Source organism: Calonectris borealis, chromosome 1 (genome assembly GCF_964195595.1).
Source record: "Calonectris borealis chromosome 1, bCalBor7.hap1.2, whole genome shotgun sequence".
In the NCBI taxonomy this organism is placed as follows: Eukaryota; Metazoa; Chordata; class Aves; order Procellariiformes; family Procellariidae; genus Calonectris; species Calonectris borealis.
This window is the reverse complement of record NC_134312.1, coordinates 62,896,411-62,917,016: the sequence shown is the minus strand read 5'-3', so window position 1 is coordinate 62,917,016 and position 20,606 is coordinate 62,896,411. Positions and strand designations below refer to the sequence as shown.

The 20,606-nt window shown below is 38.8% G+C and overlaps 1 protein-coding gene across 4 annotated transcripts in view; it reads right to left on the bottom strand.

Moving 5' to 3' along the window:
* GNPTAB (N-acetylglucosamine-1-phosphate transferase subunits alpha and beta) overlaps positions 1 to 20,606 on the bottom strand; it is a 47,607-nt gene that overhangs the window by 18,303 nt on the left and 8,698 nt on the right. For 3 of the 4 annotated variants that reach the window (XM_075157568.1, XM_075157576.1, XM_075157582.1), the window contains 9 exons: positions 18,391 to 18,510; positions 16,387 to 16,428; positions 15,431 to 15,636; positions 14,671 to 14,735; positions 14,279 to 14,413; positions 4,981 to 5,142; positions 3,054 to 3,233; positions 1,819 to 1,989; positions 50 to 173 (listed from right to left, as the gene is read on the bottom strand). In XM_075157568.1, the coding sequence (XP_075013669.1) occupies positions 50 to 173; positions 1,819 to 1,989; positions 3,054 to 3,233; positions 4,981 to 5,142; positions 14,279 to 14,413; positions 14,671 to 14,735; positions 15,431 to 15,636; positions 16,387 to 16,428; positions 18,391 to 18,510 (1,205 nt within the window). Of the gene's footprint in view, positions 1 to 49; positions 174 to 1,818; positions 1,990 to 3,053; positions 3,234 to 4,980; positions 5,143 to 14,278; positions 14,414 to 14,670; positions 14,736 to 15,430; positions 15,668 to 16,386; positions 16,429 to 18,390; positions 18,511 to 20,606 lie in introns of those variants that run through there. The other variant, XM_075157589.1, reaches the window with a different exon arrangement.

Sequence of the window (20,606 nt, the reverse complement as noted above, 5' to 3'; positions counted from 1 at the left end):
AGAAAAAATAACCAGTTCACTTTTTCTAAATTTCACATTGCTGTCTTACCAATGCAATCACCTCCATCCCAATCACATGCTGAGTTATTACAGGCTTTATCACAGTAACCATCTTTAATCCATGAGCCAGGACATCCCTCAGCACAGTTTGGCACAGGCCAAGTCAAGTAAACCTGGAACAACATTACAGTCTGAGACAAGGACTGGCAAATAGAAGTCAACTGAGCTTGTTTCTTGGAATACAGAGACTTAAAATAATGCCTCCCTGTGTATAGTGCCTTAAGTATTCACAAAGCTTTACAAACAGCATTTAAACCCTATCATCTGTGAAGTAAATGTTATCCCTTTCAAACAGAAGGAAGAACTGAAGAATTCCCAAGGCCATACAGCAAGGCAGCAATGGCCAGGAATAGAAAGCAGGACATCCCAAATCCACTTCTGCAAACCACATTCCAATGAAAATATTTTATCTTTTATCAGATAAGAAGGAGGAACTTAAGCTCTGAAATAGCTCTGCAGTTCACTTGTTCTCCTGACTCAAAATGTTTCTTCATGACTAACCAGTCATGAGATAAGCAGCACATGTTGAACATAATCCCTGAAGCATCTGATCCTCTATGACTTAAATAATTCTAAGAATTGCCAAGATAAAAAAAAGTGTGTGGGTGTGTGTATTTTCAACTGAGGCGGCATTAAAAACCACACATGTTTTCCTTTAGGCCTTATTGTTTCAAGATTTTAGTAGCACATTTCCTACTGAAACACTTACTGATCAGGTTATCACAAACAACATTGTAGCTACGCTGACTTTATCATCATAACTGAGAATAACTAAAGAGCAATAGAAATGCACTAACAATATGATTTTGCAACTATATGGCTGTGTCCTTAAAGATTTAAAACAACTAAAAGCCTCTTAACGTCCTCAAGTACTGAAACAGTAATTTTAGGGTAGCTTTAACTAATTTTGCACAACCCTTCTGCATGTGTACACAAGCATGCACATCTGCCTGCATGAAGTGTTTAATTCAGTGGTCTCTAGTGTCTTATGTACTTACTGCTTTAATGTAAATAATAAATATACATCTTAATTTTTTCCTCCATGTCGCTCCTGTAGACTCTTTATGCATGACTATTGCTAATGTTTCCTCAGTCTGCTTTCCTTGCTTTACCCCAGTTGTTGATAATAGGTCTGTTGAAAGACTAAATTATTTGATGTTCATGAACATGAAACAATATATCTTTTAGTAAATAATTATACATATAATTATATATAGATTGGGCAAAGATATTATGGGTGTCTGGAACAGAGGTAATTACTGGTAAATTTAGACCAGTTTGAATATCATCTGACTTCAGTGTTCCCATGGAAGAATTGGTTCTGGTTTGTTTTGAACATTTCCCACAAAACAAAAAGAATTTACAAGGGAGGGAAGACTGACAGCTGCCAAACACCACATCAGTCTTACTAGTGCTCCAACAGAAAGTGGGAGAATTAGAGAACGACACTTATAAACTAAAGCATGAAGCCTGACAGAGGAAGCATTATACCACCAGAAACCTGTGAGTGAATACGCAAAGAAGTAATTCTGCAACCCAACATCAACACAGCACACATACAAAAAAAGACAGAGCCCTCCCTACCCTGTAGCTTTGCTAACAATCTTCTAGTTAAGAATAATGAACCTTTAGAGGTAAAAGGGGGAGCAAAGAGAAATCTTATATTTGCTCTCCCTTTCAAAGTAGTATTTCTTTGATTTTTACTATAGAAAAGTTTTATATCATCTTCTGGTAAAAAATCCTTTCATAATGGCTTACCTTTTGACCTTTAGAGTGACTGTAAAAATCATCAGGCCAAACATCCTTCCCAAACATAACATCATCATTGAGATAGATAAACTTCTGAGAGAGGCCACTGATACGATGAATGTGACTTTCAATAGCTGGTGAACTGAAGGTAGGCAAGTGACTCACATTCTGAAATATTTCCTAAAACAAAAAAGCCCCAACAACCCGAAACAGTTTCAGAAGGCAAAAATAAATTTAAAAAAAACCCAAACCATAAAACGACAGGTACATCTTATCTACTTAAAAAAAAAGTTTTATCAAGAACAAGGAGAGATATGAAAGACCAAAAAAGTGAAAATACTTTGACAAAAAAGAACTTCGCTATCTCATTTTCCCGACACAAAACCATTTTCAAGTCTGCTGCTTAACTCAGAAACTGCACCTGGTTCAATGCAAAGACACAAACTCCTCTTTCACTGGGTACTGGATCAGGCCCAGTGTACACATATTTATACTTATGCAGTACAGGCTGCACAAAGTTTCAAGCAAGTTGAACCTGTTCCAGCATTCAAAAAGTCAGGATTCTTCCATCTCTTTCAAGTAACTCCACAAGCAGACAGCAACAAAAGTTGAGTTAGTATCTTGTTACAACTTAGGTTGCTCAGGGCTCCTACGGCATGTTCAGATACCAAAATTATTCCCGAATTTGTAATGAGAAGCTAATTCAGTATTTTTGTTTCACTTATTCAGGAAACTTGAAGGATTCCCTTTCTCTTTTTGAGTAAGTTTTTTAGAATGCATAGCTACTTTTTTGCAGCCATCTTCTTAGTTCCAGAAATTGTAATCCATCCTGTCTCAACACAAGCTTATTATCGGTCCTGATAGAGCGTTTATGGATTTAGATTACATTTTCCTCTCCCCAGGTTTTTTATAAAATAGACTTTATAAGGAAATTAGACATGGGTATACATTAGCTGAAGCCTCAGTATTTAGAAAAGTGGACTAAATGAAAGCTTGATGTATATCCAGTTATCTGCTTAGCCAAAATACAAAGACATACTGGGGTTTAATAAAACCATGGATGAGACAGGGAAGAGGTGGTCACTTCTACCTTCCAAATAAATGCAACCTTTAGCTGAAAGGGGATAACTGCATTTCAAAACAAACACAGAATCTTTACCAGTAGCACTTTCATGTTGGTATTTTTGTTTGTTTGGGGGTTTTGGTGGGTTTTTTTGTTTGGTTTTTGTTTGTTTGGGTTTTACCTGATGTGTCACTATGGTTATCCGAGGATTATCCAGGTTAAGCCAAGAGGGAATCTGCCCATTAGTGACGATGAAAATATGTCGTACCCAAGGGGCATGCCTCTCTATTGATCGTAATGAATATCTCAGCTCTTCATTATCTTCAAAACGGCTGGCAGAAATATCTTCATCCTGTTTAGACTATGAAAAGAAAAAATCCTTTCCTAGATTTTAAATGGAACATTCAAGTTCTGATCCAGCTAGGCAACAACAACGTGCTTTAGCATATGGATGCATAAGCGTTTGAGGACTTAGACATTCAAAAATAAGTACATTGATCAAGTACCATTATTCTTCTGAAGGATCATAGTCTTGTGAATTATCAAGGTGAACAATACAATCTTCTGACATCAACGGCTGACCACCTGGTATCATTAGGATGTCCGCTGACCACACTGCAAGATGACAGTGCCTTGTGTGATTCAGCTCTTGAAGTAAGAACTCCAGAAAAAACACACCCTTCTGTTTTCCTGGATTATTAGTCTCAGTTATTTCCTGATCTTGATCAAAAGCCAATTTGCATTTCAAATCAGTAATATCACCTTTCAGAAATCCAGTTTTAAGAGGCTGGGCCCTTCCAAGTACATTGCATCATAAGCCGTATATAAGTGTCACCTAATATAGATACACTGGAAGTGTCATGATGCAGCAGCTCTTCAATTATCCCGCGCTCTTTCATTTTAAAGAACTTAAGCAGGAGAAAATTAACAAAACTGACCCTAATATTTACTATCAAATAGCTAAATGTTTCCATATGTTTTTGTTAAAAAAACCAACGTTTTAATTAGAAGCTCTTCAAGTAAGTAACAAAATTAGGTTACTGTGTGACACTGTAACATATGTTTCTTTTCCCATTTATGAAAACCTGATGACCTTTTCTAAAAATAGTAATTAAGGCTGCCTACAAGGAACATTTCTAAAAGAAGTATGCCAGGTGAAACAGGAAACTCAAGAAAAATTTGAACGTTTAACAATTACTGCAGATTCTACACACTGTAAGTAACTCTCCTTTTCTAATATGTACAGTGACACAGCTTATACATTCTCATAAACATAACAACTGAAAACATTTCAGCAACACCAGCATCCATTGGCTAGCTACCCATTTACAAAATAATGCATAATTTCAACATGGGGAAGTATAAAGTTTGAGTTCAAGGTTTGTATTAACACGGAAAAGTTCTCCAAAAAAACAGACTGCAAGTTTTACTGGAGAGGGCACATTTTCTTTACCCATGCCACTTGACATTTACTGTAAAACTAAATTCTAGCAGGAGAAAATAACCAATATTTTAGAAGATCTTTTCTTGAAACAGACACCTTGTTATTTTATGTCCTTTTGCTAAATCAAACATCCTTGCCTGTATCAAAAGCATTCAAAGTAAACCTCCTTTCCTCACAGACATCTGTATTTTAGGTCTTCAAAATTTTTAGAAAAGAAGTAATTAGCATTTGCTCAGCATATATGATGCTGCAAAGCAAAAAATGCCTAAGAAACATATTGGGAAGGAGATAATCATGTTTGTTAATAAAGCCCTCGGTCTCCCCCACACAAGAAGCCTGCTTATCTGCCAGTCAGAATCAGTTAAGCCTTTCAGGACTTGACTGCACACAACTTTATCAGAACATGTGCTGAGAGCAAAATTTTTCACTTAGTGGAGAACATGAAAGTTTCAATTAAATGTCACTCTGTTTGATCCTTCTTCCTCTTTGATTTCAGAATTTGACTGTGTTCTTGTGATGTTTTCTTACAACACAACAAATACTGGATTCTTAACACTTCCAAGTTTCTGGAAGAAATCCCACGTTCCTTGTCATTGACTAGTTAGCCTCTACTTGCACTTTTTAAATACTACAACCTTTACATGCTGTAACAGAATTTACCTACCTGACTGACAGAGCTGAGGTCCCATAGTAAATAAGCAGGATTAAGCGTCAGTTCTTTTCCATCTATAGTCATGTTCTTCTTTGCTTGCTTGCTCAGTTCTTGGAAACCCTTAGGGTTATTCAGTTGCAAGAGAGCCACACTGGCTTCTGAATAGAGCTGCAACTATACAAGCAGAGAAAATAATTTCTGGCATGCACCCACAGCAGCACTCTTCCTTTGCCAATTCCATCTTTTTGTTGTATTTTTCTTACTAGAGTTACTAATAAGAACGACTGGTAAACGCTGTTTTTAAAGAACTAAAATTTTGTAAGAACACAAAAAGGGGTAGTAAAATGAGAAATGAAACACATTTAAAGATACAGAACATTTCTAGATGCTTAATTTTCACTTTCCTAAGAAAATTTCTCTTTACGCAATGATCCAGCAACAGTAAAGCATGTCCATAAATATTTCTGGAGTAGGTGAACAGTAAGTCCCCATCCATTCCCTCCCACCCTCAATAACAAAATTCGTATTTTATTACAACTTTGTTATATGATTGAAAGAATAATATTTTTTTTTCCATCTTAGTCAACCAATGCTCTTCTCAAAAAATTAAGGCCACCAATTCATCATTGCTGCCCGAAGTGTGAAATTTTCAGAATGGTTTACAGATCAACCTACAGCTCAGAAATCTGAGATACAAAGGGCTCCAGAACTAATCCATGTGGGTCTCCAAGTCCTTAACGATGGTTGCCAATATGCTGTTAAGGTCATTTCTTAGTTGGGGACTGTTTGATCTGTTTGCTGTTTTTATCTCTTGCCACTAGTAAGTCTGTATATCAGATTTCATAATGTACAGGATAAGAAGGGGTTTGCACTACATGCCCCCTCTAACAGCTAGTATAGCTTACAAATTACAGGGCACCAAAACATTTCACTAGAAATACAGCATAACCCAATGAAATGCTGTGTTTACCATATGAAGTAGCATGAGCAGACACAAACAAGCTAATAGCAGAACTGCACTTTGATTCTCCAAGTGCATGCATTCAACAGTCAGATTGAGAATAAATGCAGTTAATCATTAACAGTATTTATTAGATGCTATGCTTAATTTTTGTTCCTTCGTGCAACATAAGACAAGTAAGCACGTCTACCAGATTTTCAGTTGCATAAGATCTGTAAAAGCAATTCATATGTTAACAAAATTTGAATACTGTCATGTTCAAAAACAAAACCGTCACAGTTCATTTCATAATACCCTTAAGTGATTTTTTTCTTTATTTTTAATTAAATCTGACCCTTTCTGCTCATTTTAAAACAACACTTGTCCCAGAGTTAGCACCCCTTCCCTTAGCAAGACCAGCTGTCCCACTTGTGACATTTTAAAGCTGTTGATGCTTTGACTCATATGCTATTTGAGATCTTTCAATCTGACTTATGAGGCCTGCCATTAGAAAAATCTGATAAATCTCAGACCTTCCAGGGAATCATCTGAACCTACGGGTGGAAAGGATGGCTTCAGTAGCTAAATGGCTGAGGTATAGTTACGGACTGCAGCTAGCAACCTCCAAAAATATCGATATCGAAATGCTACAGATTGCAAAGCTGCCATCAGTGGGTATGTGCTTTATTTAGGAATACAACAGTGTCACACAGTCCCTTAGAATCTGTCATTTAAAACATACATATAACAAACCAAAAATATTACCATTCCAGAGCTTTGAAAGCATTTAAGAACATAGTTTCTCTTTAACTTGTTTCCACTAAACTCAACAAAATAGGCACCTGTACTACAGATTCTTAACTAGGTTTATTACAAACACTTCCCCTTTCCCCCCACTAACACAGCATATATGCTCTAGGTTTTTAAATACGTAACAGCCCAAGCATAAACAAGTAGTAGTGGAAAAATGTGCTCCACTGCTCAACATCGGAGTTAAGATAACCCCTGCATTGAATAGATTATTTTTATTACATCAATGTTTTTTTCCACCAATACCTTTTTTAAGAAACAAGTCTTTTCATAAGCAGGGCTATCAATAAAGTTAGATTTCAGTGAAGTTATCTGGTGACATAACTAACTAGATTCTAATAAACTGCAAGCTCTGCTCCGAGCATTTTGTTGCTGGTATATTCAAAATGGAATTCCCTCCTGGCAGATTTTCTAATGTCTCACAGGTATTAACCTCCTCTCAGTGGGGATGCATGCGATTGCCCATTCCCTTGAAATATTATCTTCTTCATCCTGACAAAACATGTCAGCAGATCCAAAGGTATTGTGAAAATAGAACAGAAGAACAAGCAGGTGGATGCACAGAGTCAGCACGATCAGGTGAGCCTCTACTTCTAACACAAGCAGGCTGAAAAGACACCGTGCAGGCACACGCCCAGATCACCACCCGTGCACATTTATATCGTGCACTTGAAAACGAGACAGGAAAACTGCATTCTCTCCACCAGGTAACTTTAAATGCAGGTTCTCCTTTGGAGCCATATGTTTGGCAATGCTTAGACTTACTAGACTAGGAGGCAGGCCGGATGGCCTAAGGCACCCCATGCAGAAGTAAACACTTTCGTTTCCATGTTCTCAAGGTAACAGGCCTCAAGAGCAGATTTTTTTATGCGGTGGGACTTGGACGGACTCTTAACCAGTCTTTAAATTATTACGCTTTTGTTTCTTAAAGACCAAAGCTGATTGTTAAGGAAAAAAGATGTTCCTTTTTTCACATTCCAGTATGGATATTGGGGAAACTCATGTGCCCACATAGCAAGGGAAGCAGGGGGCATGTGTTGTGTTAAAGAGTTACAAAAAGCTTTACAAATATGAAATACTGTTGTCTTTACAAATTTATCAAGTTCCCTTTATAAGGTAATATAGTAGGAGGGTCATCTCAGAGTCAAAACCAATGCAATGCCTTAGGGTTTTTTTTCCTATAAAGCTGTGTGAACATACAGCACCAACTCCTGAAGCCACCTGTCTGCTCCATCAACACTGACAAGAGCAGCAGTAAAAATCCCAGACCCCCCACCCTCAAGGCAGTGAGGACAGCAAACACCCAGCATCACTGTGCCTGCAGGTTCTTATGTGGATTCTCTTCCATTAGTAAGACAAGGTCATGAAGACACATTACAGCCCTTAGTTTCCAACATAACTTGTCCATATATGTGTGTGCATGCAGACTAAAGAGGAAACAATATTTTGCAAAGGAAGGAGATCTGCAAGCTCTCAGTTTTCCCTGAAGCAATCAGGATATTAAATCTTGAAGGAAAGTCACCTTTCTCCAAAAATCTTCACCATTGTATACTATTTCAGTGAAAAAGTGTTAGCATGATAGCCTCTAAAAAACAAAATCAAACAAATCAAATCCCCTTGCCCTTTCAATCCTTCCCTTGTCAGTCTTTACATCACTACCTAGTTTTTAAGTCACAAGCATCTCTTTTAGCCTGAACAATAATAGTTTTCTTTAGGAATGTAACTAAGGGAGGAAAGGAAAAAAAATTTCAGTTGTTGTTCTTCATGTATAGGTACAATGTAACATCTTTACAGCCTTTAAAGAAATACGGCTTAGCAGCAGACAGCTGCACAACCAGAGTAACACCTCCATCTGGTGGCTTACTAATGCACCGTTAAGAAAGCGTGGAAAATAAAAAGCAGCCAAAATATAATTTTCAACCACAGCTGTCATAACACATACAAAGTAGAACAACAAATGTGATCAGCAGACACACCGCTGCTTACCTTTCATCTGGAAATAAACTTCCATATCATTACATTACAGTGCAGGCCATAAGTATAAAAATTCAGTAGACTATAACATACATAATTCATCTTGGAAACTGAGTCATTATATATTAAATCTTCACCATTTAACCCCCTCTAGTTGAGCTCAGCTGCTTTTCTCAGAAATTTTTAGATGTTTAGAATGAGAAACACCTGGCCCAGATGTCCGAGCAATTTTTGGTCCTCTTTGGATTCAGAAGTAATTTCAATCAAACAAACCAAAGCAATCCAATTAAAGCAGCATTATCAACACACAACACAAATGCACCGACAGCCACACTCCTCCCTTTCTCACCTTTCTTCCCTTCTAATAGCAGCACTGTTGAAATGTTTTATTATTATTTCTTTACTTCCAGCATTGCACTAAGAAACAGCCACTTAGAGCATGCAGAAACCCCTTAGGCATCGGCAGGCAGCTATGCAGTCCAGCCTAAATTCAGGTGCAACTTTCTTCTCCACCGGGCATCTCACACCACTTCACAGACCTTAGATTCCAGAAGTGGTAACAGCAGAGGAATTGCTGCAAATTTCAGTGGAGACTGTAAACAACCAACCTTTTTTCTACTGAACTGTAGGATTAACCTAGCATCTCTCTCTTTGGTAAAGAGAAAACCACACTTGGTTATGTTTACCATAACTGGCTACCTACAACATCCACTCAATGAAGAATTGATTCTGAGCTAGGATCTTAGTAAAGGCTTCTATAGAAACAACTTCATCCACACTTCATATGTAAAAATTTTTATCCTTGGAAATAAAACATATCTTGCATTTATATACATACATTCCATTGTAGGTATAACATAAATAAATTGCTGCTATCAAGAGTAGAGAACTGGCTGGAGAAGAATCCACTGCTATGACCACATAGGGTACAATAATCCCAATTTAATTGTTCTAAAGCATCCACCACCAGGAAAAGAAACACAAACAGCAATGATGACTGGATGGAGAAGCTGCAGAATGCTGTGGCTATCTGAGAAAAATTGTGTTTATACAGAGGTATGCCTAACCAAATTGCAGAAGAGGAGCTCTTAGGAACAGATAATGAGCTGATCACAATGGTAATGTTTACACAAAGATAAGAACACACTAAGGAAAAGAGAATCAGCACAAACAGAAAGATTTGTGATCAACTGGATGATACATGACTGACGACAAGGAAAAAACCACAACCAAGACAGGGTAAGGAAAAATTATGTAGAAAGGTAACAGGCACAGGATGTCGCTTCCATAAAAACAGACAAGGAGATGGGGGATATATCTAAGACACCCCAGAGACGCAGCCTTTATGTTCACCTGGAGAGCAATGCAAAAACACAGAGAAACTATAGCATTTTTAAGATTTGTTAAAGAGTTAAGCTAGTGATCAGCTTGGATACAGACAAATTAGCCAGCTGCTTGGACACGAGAAGCAGAACTGAAACACAGAAAGAATCCATCCATCATGTTTTTTGTTGAACTAATACTTGCTAGGAGGTCCTACTGGAACGGAAAAAAGATGATAAAAAGGATCATCTGATGAAACGGAAAAAAAATGACTGCCATCAAAAAATTAAGGTCCAGGCAGAATCGTTCCAGAAGTCGTAAAACCACAAGCTCATAAAAAAAACAGCAGATGGCTCAAAAGTAATTAGCAGAAATCTGGGTATTTCATTCTTCCACGGTGTTCATGAAAGATGGAAGGTCTCCATTATAGCACAAGAGACACAGGCTAGTCTACGAATAAGGTCTGTGCTTGATAGATTTACAGCAGAAATCCTGGAAAGAATTATGAACTACTCAGTGCTGGAAGCAAAAATCCACACAGGAGTATTAAGGAGAAAAAGCATCAATAGTGACTTGAACAATAGTTAGATAATGCAATTGGAGAAATAACCACAACTAATGAAGTTAGAAAGTACCTGGGGAAAGCTGGGGAACAAGGAAAAAAAAAACCAGAAAAAAAAAACCCACAACAACAGGTATTCTTATACTAAAAGAAGTTTTAGCAGCAAAAATATTAGTACAAGCCATGACATCAGACATCAGAGGGAAGAAGAGAAGGTGGTAGAACATCAAGGTCATAAAGATACTGAAGGGTCCAAGAAAGACACATCAAAGTTACTCTGACAAAGGAACACCAAGTGTTAATGATACAAGGCAGCAAAAGTAGGGTACTATGGATAAAAGAACTGATTTAAGCCAAAATCATTTTGGAAAAAGAGCATAAAGCAACATCTGCTGAGAGACAGAGAATGAAATTCCAAATATTGTTTGAGCGGGGAACATTCCTCAGAACTATGTTACTATGAGAGCTTATATTCACGATGTTCGACCAGAGAACAAACATCGTTTTGAGGGCGCTCACGAGCCATGTCCGGGACAACCAGAGGATCAGGCCCAGCCAGCACAGGTTCATGGAAGGCAAGTCCTGCTTGACCAACCTGATCTCCTTCTATGAGCAGGTGACCCGCCTAGTGGATGAGGGAAAGGCTGTGGATGTGGTCTACCTGGACTTCAGTAAAGCCTTTGACACTGTCTCCCACAGCATTCTCCTAGAGAAGCTGGCGGCTCACGGCCTAGACAGGTGCACTCTTCGCTGGGTAAAAAACTGGCTGGATGGCTGAGTCCAGAGAGTTGTGGTCAACGGAGTGAAATCCAGTTGGCAGCCGGTCACGAGCGGTGTTCCCCAGGGCTCAGTACTGGGGCTGGTCCTGTTCAATATCTTTATCAACGATCTGGATGAGGGGATCGAGTGCTCCCTCAGTAAGTTTGCAGATGACACCAAGTTGGGCGGGAGTGTTGATCTGCTGGAGGGTAGGAAGGCTCTGCAGAGGGACCTGGACAGGCTGGATCGATGGGCCGAGGCCAACTGTATGAGGTTCAACAAGGCCAAGTGCCGGGTCCTGCACTTCGGCCACAACAACCCCAGGCAACGCTACAGGCTTGGGGAAGAGTGGCTGGAAAGCTGCCCGGAGGAAAAGGACCTGGGGGTGCTGGTTGACAGCCGGCTGAACATGAGCCGGCAGTGTGCCCAGGTGGCCAAGAAGGCCAACGGCATCCTGGCCTGTATCAGGAATAGTGTGGCCAGCAGGAGCAGGGAGGTGATCGTGCCCCTGTACTCGGCACTGGTGAGGCCGAACCTCGAATACTGTGTTCAGTTTTGGGCCCCTCACTACAAGAAAGACATTGAGGTGCTGCAGTGTGTCCAGAGAAGGGCCACGAAGCTGGTGAAGGGCCTGGAGCACAAGCCTTATGAGGAGCGGCTGAGGGAACTGGGACTGTTTAGTCTGGAGAAGAGGAGGCTGAGGGGAGACCTCATCGCGCTCTACAACTACCTGAAAGGAGGTTGTAGCGAGGTGGGTGTTGGTCTCTTCTGCCAAGTAACTAGCGATAGGACGAGAGGAAATGGCCTCAAGTTGCACCAGGGGAGGTTTAGATTGGACATGAGGAGAAATTTCTTTACTGAAAGAGTGGTCAGGCCTTGGAACAGGCTGCCCAGGGAAGTGGTGGAATCACCATCCCTGGAAGTATTTAAAAGACGTGTAGATGAGGCGCTTAGGGACATGGTGTAGTGGGCATGGTGTGCTGGGTTGACAGTTGGACTCGATGATCTTAGAGGTCTTTTCCAACCTGTATGATTCTATGATTCTATGATTATCTAGGATGGTGCTCCAATTTATTCCCAGAAGCAGACAGATTTCTTTTCCACCAAATAATCTCTGAACTGATAGAGGCAATATTATTTCAGATACCAATTTGGTAATTAATGAGAACATTACAGAAGAGCTGCTCCTAGAAAATAACCCTAGGTCAGGAAAACATAAGCTAATTGATTTTAAATTGAAACAGAAAAAAAAAATTAAGGAACATCTTGTTACTAGATTTCTTGAATGCTAAAGGGCAAATTTAACAAATGAAAAGAGCTGGTAATTGAAGTCAAAGGTATTCTGAGCTCTTCAGCTCCATCAAGTCAAATGTGTTAAACTACCAGGAACCTGTAACTTAAGCTGTGGTGAGGAACTAGAAAAGGCTCCAAACACAAATGGATGAACCTGCACTCAAAGAAGATTCTTCAGATGGCTCAAAGTCAGGAACCATTCGACTAAAAGTTCCTCATGCAAACTTGAAATGAAGAACCTAGCATCTCAGACAGCAAAACTGAAGTACCATCTCCTGTTGGATAACAATCTCATTTCTCTACAGGAAGCACCATTTCATTAAAGCGATTAAAAAAATACCCATAGCATATAAAACAAGCAGAGACTGGCAGATTGACCATATCCACTGCTATTTAACCAACGTGCCACTAAGAAAGAGAAGGAAGGAGTGCCTTGGCCACACCAGAGCACATCTGCCATCACTTACCCAAACTAGCAACAGATTCATGACAGCAAAAGACAATTTTATGATCAGCACCAACACACAGCAGTGGAAGGATGCAAGGGAGGTTACGTAGAAACGGTGGCAGCACTGTTTGCAATGAGCATAATCCAGCACACAGCAAGTCTCTGATGGTCTGCCAGCCTTGGGTTAGCCACATACTACGTATCTGTCACTGTGTAAAAAGTTCTGTTGATGCCTCATTTAAAATGCTGTACAAAATTCCAGTCAATCGTGTTGAAGACAGACAAATCCACAATGGAAGTGGCAGGGTAGGGCTGTCAGAGGGATGAGAGGAATGGAGAGCCAATGCTGTGGGATGAGCACTGCCTGATTAACTTAGTAAAAAAAGGCTAGGAAAAGCCATAGCCACTCTTTACGAATACACTAGAGATGTAAACAAAGGCAAAAGAAAAGAGCTGTTTAAGCTTAAATAACTGTTTAAGAGCTGCTTAAGAGCATGTAGGAAGAGAGGTACAAATGTGTTTACTTCAGAAGGTTTTTACCATTAGTGAGACTCTAAGATAGCCTGCTAACACAAGCTGAGACAAGAAAGAAGAAATTCAGCTTGCATTAAGTTGGAGTGTGACCAGGCTATGAAAGGGGTTACACAATATCGTTTCTGCAATAGCAGAATACATGATTTGTTAAGCCAGTCTGCCAAAAAAAGACAAGTAAAGGAAGTCGTGCTCATTTGAGCACCAAGAACAAGCTGTAAAGTGAATTAGCACATCCTACAGGTGGGCATCAGACTAACGAAGACAGATTACCTATAGATTGACATCCCAGAGGGGGAAAAAAAAGCTAAGAAGCTACATAAACAATATTCTGTCACATTAAACAAGCCAGTGTTATAGTATACTTCAGCAAGACAACAGCCTATAGCAAATGACTGAGAGAAACTGATAAGGTTGGTACTTTTTAATTAGTTTCAGGCTAGCAAATCTAATGCCTAATAATTCGTAGTCACAGAATGGACAATCGGTCTTTTGAAGGCAACTATTGGAGTCAGTATTTACTACTCTTCACAACTCAAGACAATAGAGTCACACAGAAAAACCAATTACTATCAGAAACATCCTAAGTCTCCTAGGTGGGCGAGATCCCGTATGTGAACCATTCCAGAAAACCAATACAACTAAGTTACTCTTGCCTCCAGACCCTTACCAGTTTTACTTTAGAGGCCAGGCTCTCCGGTAGTTTTGTTCGTAGCTGATTTGTTTCTTTGAATGTTGCTGGAAATCCACTAAGGAAGGCCAAGTCTTGCATTAATACTAGACCTGGAACTTCTTTGTCTGTAGTCTAAAACCAAGAAAACAGGGTATAAAGACTTTTTTAAACTTACAGTAATTCACATTTATCTGTCAATCCTTCATCAGGTGACAGATTTAATAGTGTATATTTTGTCACTTAACCCAAACTTCAAAATTGAAATAAGGGTTATTCATTTCTTACTACGTGTGAGTTATGGAAAGAGAATAGCACAGAAACACTTTCTAAATATGTACAAAAAGTTTAACATACACAAAAGCTAATCAACAGATTTTAAAAGTACATACCAAGTAACCCCTCCATACTATCTGTTTGCTATTGTCTTTTAACATTCCAGAATGGGCAGCTTCAGCTAGAATAAATAAAATGCATTGTAAATCAAAAACTGAAAGTAACTTCTTTTGCATATTCTAGTAACTAAGATATACTTTTGCAAATTAAAAAGTTTTGGTTATTTATGGCGTGAAGAGTTGTCTTTATAACTGGTAAATAGTTCTTAGTGCTAAAATAAATGCCAGCGGTTGGGCTAGTGGGTGGTAGTGGTCGGGCACTACATATTAAACAAAATGAGAAGCCCATACCTGCTCTAAGATCCTACTTATACATGCCGAACACATGGATAATTTTGTTTTAAGGTATGCAATCCTTTGAGCAAGGGCAGAACTTATTGCACAATATTCAAACTTCACCACAATTAAAAGAAGATTTCTAAAACTAATCTTCCTCAGTCTAAACCTCAGCCTTCTGAGATTATCAGTGCAACATATTCAGATATTCAGATATCAAACCTGTTTTGCAATAGTCTTTTAAAGTATGGAACTCTAATCATCTGTAATCAGTTGTCTGGGAGGTAAGCAAACAGTATCATTAATGTCATCATTTAGAGGAACAGACTGAGGGCAAGAGACACTGAATGACTTGCTAAAGTCAAACAGAAAATCAGTGGCAGTCCGTATTGGAGGAAAAAAAAAATAATTCACGGTAGCTTGCTAAAAAGCTTCGTCTAGAAAACTGGGTGGAATCTTACTGGGTGGAATAGGTTCTTACCATCCTTAGGGCTATCAAAAACAATTACTGTCACGTTGGTAGAAGGATTTTTTGGTTTTGCTACAAAGAACATATTGTTAGCAGCTTGTAAAGCAGGATGAATGGACAGCAGGTCTTTCAGTGTGACGTTGGTAGGCAGCGCAGGATCCAGGACAAGCATTGGCACTTTGATGCAGTGTGTCAGCAAACACTCCAATTGCTTTTCACTAAAGCAAAATACCAAAGGTATATTTAACACTAGTAGAAAATTAAAGACAAAAATCAGTGTTAGATGCAATGAGAGATGTTTTTGTAAAGTTTGACCAATTATTTCTAACATCATCTGGGCACAGGGAAATTACTAAGAGCATGCTTATTTTGCTGCAGAAGGCGAATATCTGATTGTTACAGTTTAGTTCATTCCCATAACTGTTTTTCCAAAAGTTTCCAAGATTTCAAAGTTTGCCGAGAGAGGAGACCTGATAAAGATCTCTAAATAGCAGAACGACCAAGCCAAATGAAGAATGGGACAGACCAGACCCTGTCACTTCCTGGCAGCAGAGGCACAAGAGGCTTGGACCCTCCACAGACAATTACTTGCAGTGCCATGTATACAAATGGCAGGTGAAAGCAACGTTGAAAAAATTTTCATGTTTTTGAATTATAAAATTCCAGGTACATATGCATTAAAAATCCACACTTGGAATAGGAACTACGCCTAACCAGTGACAAGGATATGCTTTCTGAACTTCAGAAATTGCCACATTTTAAGAAGCTCATTCATATATGTCACAATAATATTACTTTTATTCGACATATACATTAGCGTGCTGTCAACTTTTCTTGAAGTGACAGAGAAGGAAAGCATGCACAGGCTACAGAAAACCAAACAACCTCCCAAACCAGCATCTGCTTTCAGCTAACAATGAGTAGTATATAATTTACTCCAATTTATGCCCAAAACCACAAAAACTCACCTCTTCTTTGTTGGTTCTGTTGTATTCTTTCCAAGGATTTCCCTATTACAAAATCAAAACAACTACATTAAATAACACTGAGTTGCCAGTAAGGAATTTAGTCTAATTTCAGATTGTTAATTGAGTCAGGGACACGTTGTGAAAGCACCGATAAGCCAGTTATAAAACTGCCAAGGCCCCTGCCATTGGCCTTGCCAAGGCAAGCACTGGCTGACACACATGCCCCTCACTGCTCACCCTCGTGCAGTGTAGCTCAAAAATTCTTGGTTGCGCTAACAGCTGTGGCAGCAGGACTCCTTTTGCTAACAGGATTTTCAGAGGTTATTACTAGATTACTTAATGAAACTGATGTTGATATGAAAAACACTGGTAAGAAACCAGGATGAAGTAACCTGAAGCTAGGCTGACTTGATAGTTTTGCCTAACATACATATTCTGGTAAGGTCTATCTTGCATTTGCCATGTGCGTGTAGAAGATAACGAGGATTAATATAAAGGTAGTGCAGTGCTGATGCTAAATAATAATCATATCAGAAGGGCACCCTTCTACACGCACCAACAGAAAGAGAACCACCATCCACCAAGCTACTCTCTCCCACTGAAGAATAAAGCACCTGGACCATGACCAGCTCCATTCAGGCGTATCAACAAGGAAGTTACAACTTACTAAGTTTTGCTATGCAATACAAAATATACACTCATTAGCAGAGATTTAAAGCATCCTTGCCTTTGTCTTTTGCAGTTATCTTGATCCCATGAAACAGCTCTTTTTGTAACAGTGCTAACCGATTTCAAAGTACATGAAAAAAGTTATCTACAAGGGAGAGAACCAGGTGCCCCTGAGGATAATGAACATGGCATGGACATGAGTCTTACTCATAAGCTTGATATCAACTTTCCAAATCAGCATTATGGAAAAAACCAATATGTGTTTCTCCCTTTGTAAAATAGGAATCACAGCATAGTGATGACAAAGCTAAAACCACTAACATTTGCTATACGAACTGCTAGGAAAAGATCAGTATAAATTTGAAAGCTTTTCAGAGCAGAGACCATGTCTATGTTTAAGACGTTTAAACTTACTGGATTCAAAGTTCTATTAATATTTTCATTGTTTAGGTAGCAAAACAAAGTTGCAGAATTTCACTTGTAATCACATTGTCAGTGGTACCTAAATTGCAAGTCATAACATGCCCAAAATCAGATCAATCTGCTCACTTGTGGATTTCAGATTATTCTGAATTAAACTATTACAACCCGTAAAATATAGACTTGTTCTTCCATTTAGCATATTTTCTGGCCAAAGCAGATCACGTGACCACAGAGTTGCTTATTAAGAACTAAATCAATGGTTATAAGACACAATCCAAGGTATCTGCAGCAGCCTGTGTCTGAAGCCTTAGATCAGTAATTTTGCAGAACAGTATAGCACAATCTATAACACCAAATGCAGCAATACAGGTCTTTCCATCCTTAGTTAGAAGACTCATACCTTTATAATGTAAATAAATTCTCTTCCTCTTTCTCAGTTTCAGTGTTTGGGAGATTACAAATCTAACTTTAAAAAGGAGCCTTTAAGAAACATATACTTAAGACTTTATTAAGCCCATTATAAAAAGAAATACTGGGGGGGTGAGGAGGAAAAAGGGGATGAAGAGAGGTTATACATTTGAGATATAGTTTTATTATTATTATTTACAAACTGAATTATAGAAATCAATACAAAATTACATACACAAAGCACAGTTTTCTGTGTGGCATTTTACAAACTCAAGACAGAATACCCTTAATTAAATTATTATGCTTTGTATCTTAAACAGTTTTCTGATTAGACAATACTTCATAGCTAAATGTAGAACTGAAACAAGGTTTTGAGAATAATCAAATGAAGAAGTGAGAAAATGCACTTTGAATTTTCATGTTGAGTAACATGGGAGAAAAACAATCTAAAAACATTAGATTGCAGCTGTCGCTTAGAAGGGAAAAAATACATAAGATTATTACCTCATTATTTTCTGTTCTTCCTCCATCTGTTCTCTGACCTGTTGCAATTCTTTGATCAGTTCAACATCTGTGCCGTTCACCCAGGTGTATACCACATCAATCGGCATGGGTAAACAAAGCCTACATAATTCAAATGAAAGCTACATGAGCTGTTTAATATTACAAGTGTTTGTGGCATCCTATGATAGCAATTTCTGTCTAACAACAGAAATACTTGTGCGGGCTGCAGACAAGACAAAGCAAAAAGCTTCTCTTTAGCTATATATATCATCTCTTAATTATACGCAAGCCTTTGACAAAGCAGCATCGACATAAAACCAAAAAGGACCTAAAGTGGTAATAGCAGTTCAGTAACTAAATGAAATCTGAACTTTATGCTCTAAATTTCACTGACATTAACCTATAACCCAACTCCTTTGAACCCATAAAATATTTCACAAATCAGTACCAGCATCCAGGCACATCCTTAATTCACCAACTACATTAGACAGGACACCACAAAGTATAAAGACCTAAATCATACTGTTATTTAATTGCACAGAGCCGGTAAGATCTCTGCAGGACCAGGTATCTAGCCTACGAATGCCTCTTAGATATTAATAACAGGGCATTTCATAAACCAACCACCTAAGTAGGGTACATGAATTCAGGCTCTAGACACAGCAGTCAGATTCATTCTTGACACAATTTAATATCCTGGAGCTGTTTCTGGACAGTTACAGATTTCCTAGCATATCTAAGGCAGAAGAAAATAAAAAGTTTTGGGTACTTTTTTTCTATTTGTTTATGATAATCTCCTCTCCGAGGTCCACAGCTTTGTTTCAGCAGGTCCTCCAGGCTGCTGCCATAGGTGAACCTCTCAGTCCCAGACAGCAGGAGGATGCCCCAATTACTATTTTCAAAAGTTCCAGTGTCAAGCTATTCAATACCTTCCTAAGCTGTAGATGGCCTAGCAAACATTGAGCACTTCTCTAATGCTAAGATCCATGGGATCACACAATGAGGTTTCCAAGGAAAGGCGTTCCCTCCCCACCCACTGCATCCTTCATAAAGCATTCAAAAAAAGACAGAGCTTATAGGTGAGTACCTTCTCCACCTTCCCTTGCACAGTATGACATGCAGACAACTTCCACCCAGCCTCATTTTCTGCTGGCTGAGATTCAATAACTGAAGCACAAAATTTGGTAACAGGGCAGCCGGTAGCTGGTCACAGCACAATAGACAGGAACATTTTGTACTTAATTCACCACTGTTCCTAACTCAGCTACAACACTTAGAGGAAAACGATGGGTCAGTTTGAACATCTAAGAAGAAGAAACGCTGTCTTCCCCAGCAGCATCACCCAGAAAGTCTCTCTCACCTCTGACATGCAACACTCTGCAGGAGGCTACCCTTTCAACTGGCAAAAAGGTCAATTTACTGAATACAACTATCCTTGTAATCAGTTACTTCACCTCTTTCTCGGGAGATGACACTAGCTTCTGGTTCATTAACAGGTGCAACTCGAGGCGTGTTTTGAAATAAAAAGTCCTCCACAGGAGTAGAAATTCAATGGCAGGAGCTCTTCCAGCTTTTCTACATTTGTTGTGATCATTTAAATTATTGGATTGATAGTCCCTTGAAAGCTACAGCCAGGACAAAAGTGTTTTAGGTGGAAGCACCTGACTCAAGTCAGCTGATTTAAAAAATGCCCAACCCTGAGTCTTCTGGGCAAAGTGCAGAGTTTGTTTACTCAAGCTTCATTGAAGAACATAAAATGTTTAAAAAAAAAAGCCTCAACTCCAACTCTTTCTAGGGTATGAGGCAATTTTGACTTCTGTGAAGCCTCTCCCCAATTTATCATTTGCTAGAAGTGTGTTTCTACGCAATGGCACATATAACTATGTATTTGCTACACTTAATTTTTAGCATCGAAATGATGTCACATACAGTCAAATGCTAATAAACTCCACAGAGGCAAGGCGTTTTTGGTCAGATGCAGGTATGTCAACTCTGAATTAACCCTGGCATGGCAAGCTTATTCTTCATTACCAGTGGCAATAGAGACTAGTAAAAAATGCTATTGAAGCAAGTGAACTGTTTGCAGATCCACTAGTCTAATTGCTTAAAATTTATCCAAATATCTAGATAAATTTTCTTAATGCATTTTTACAGCATACATTGTTTGAGAAAGTAGTGGTTATCAAACATAATAATAAAAACCAGATATCATACAC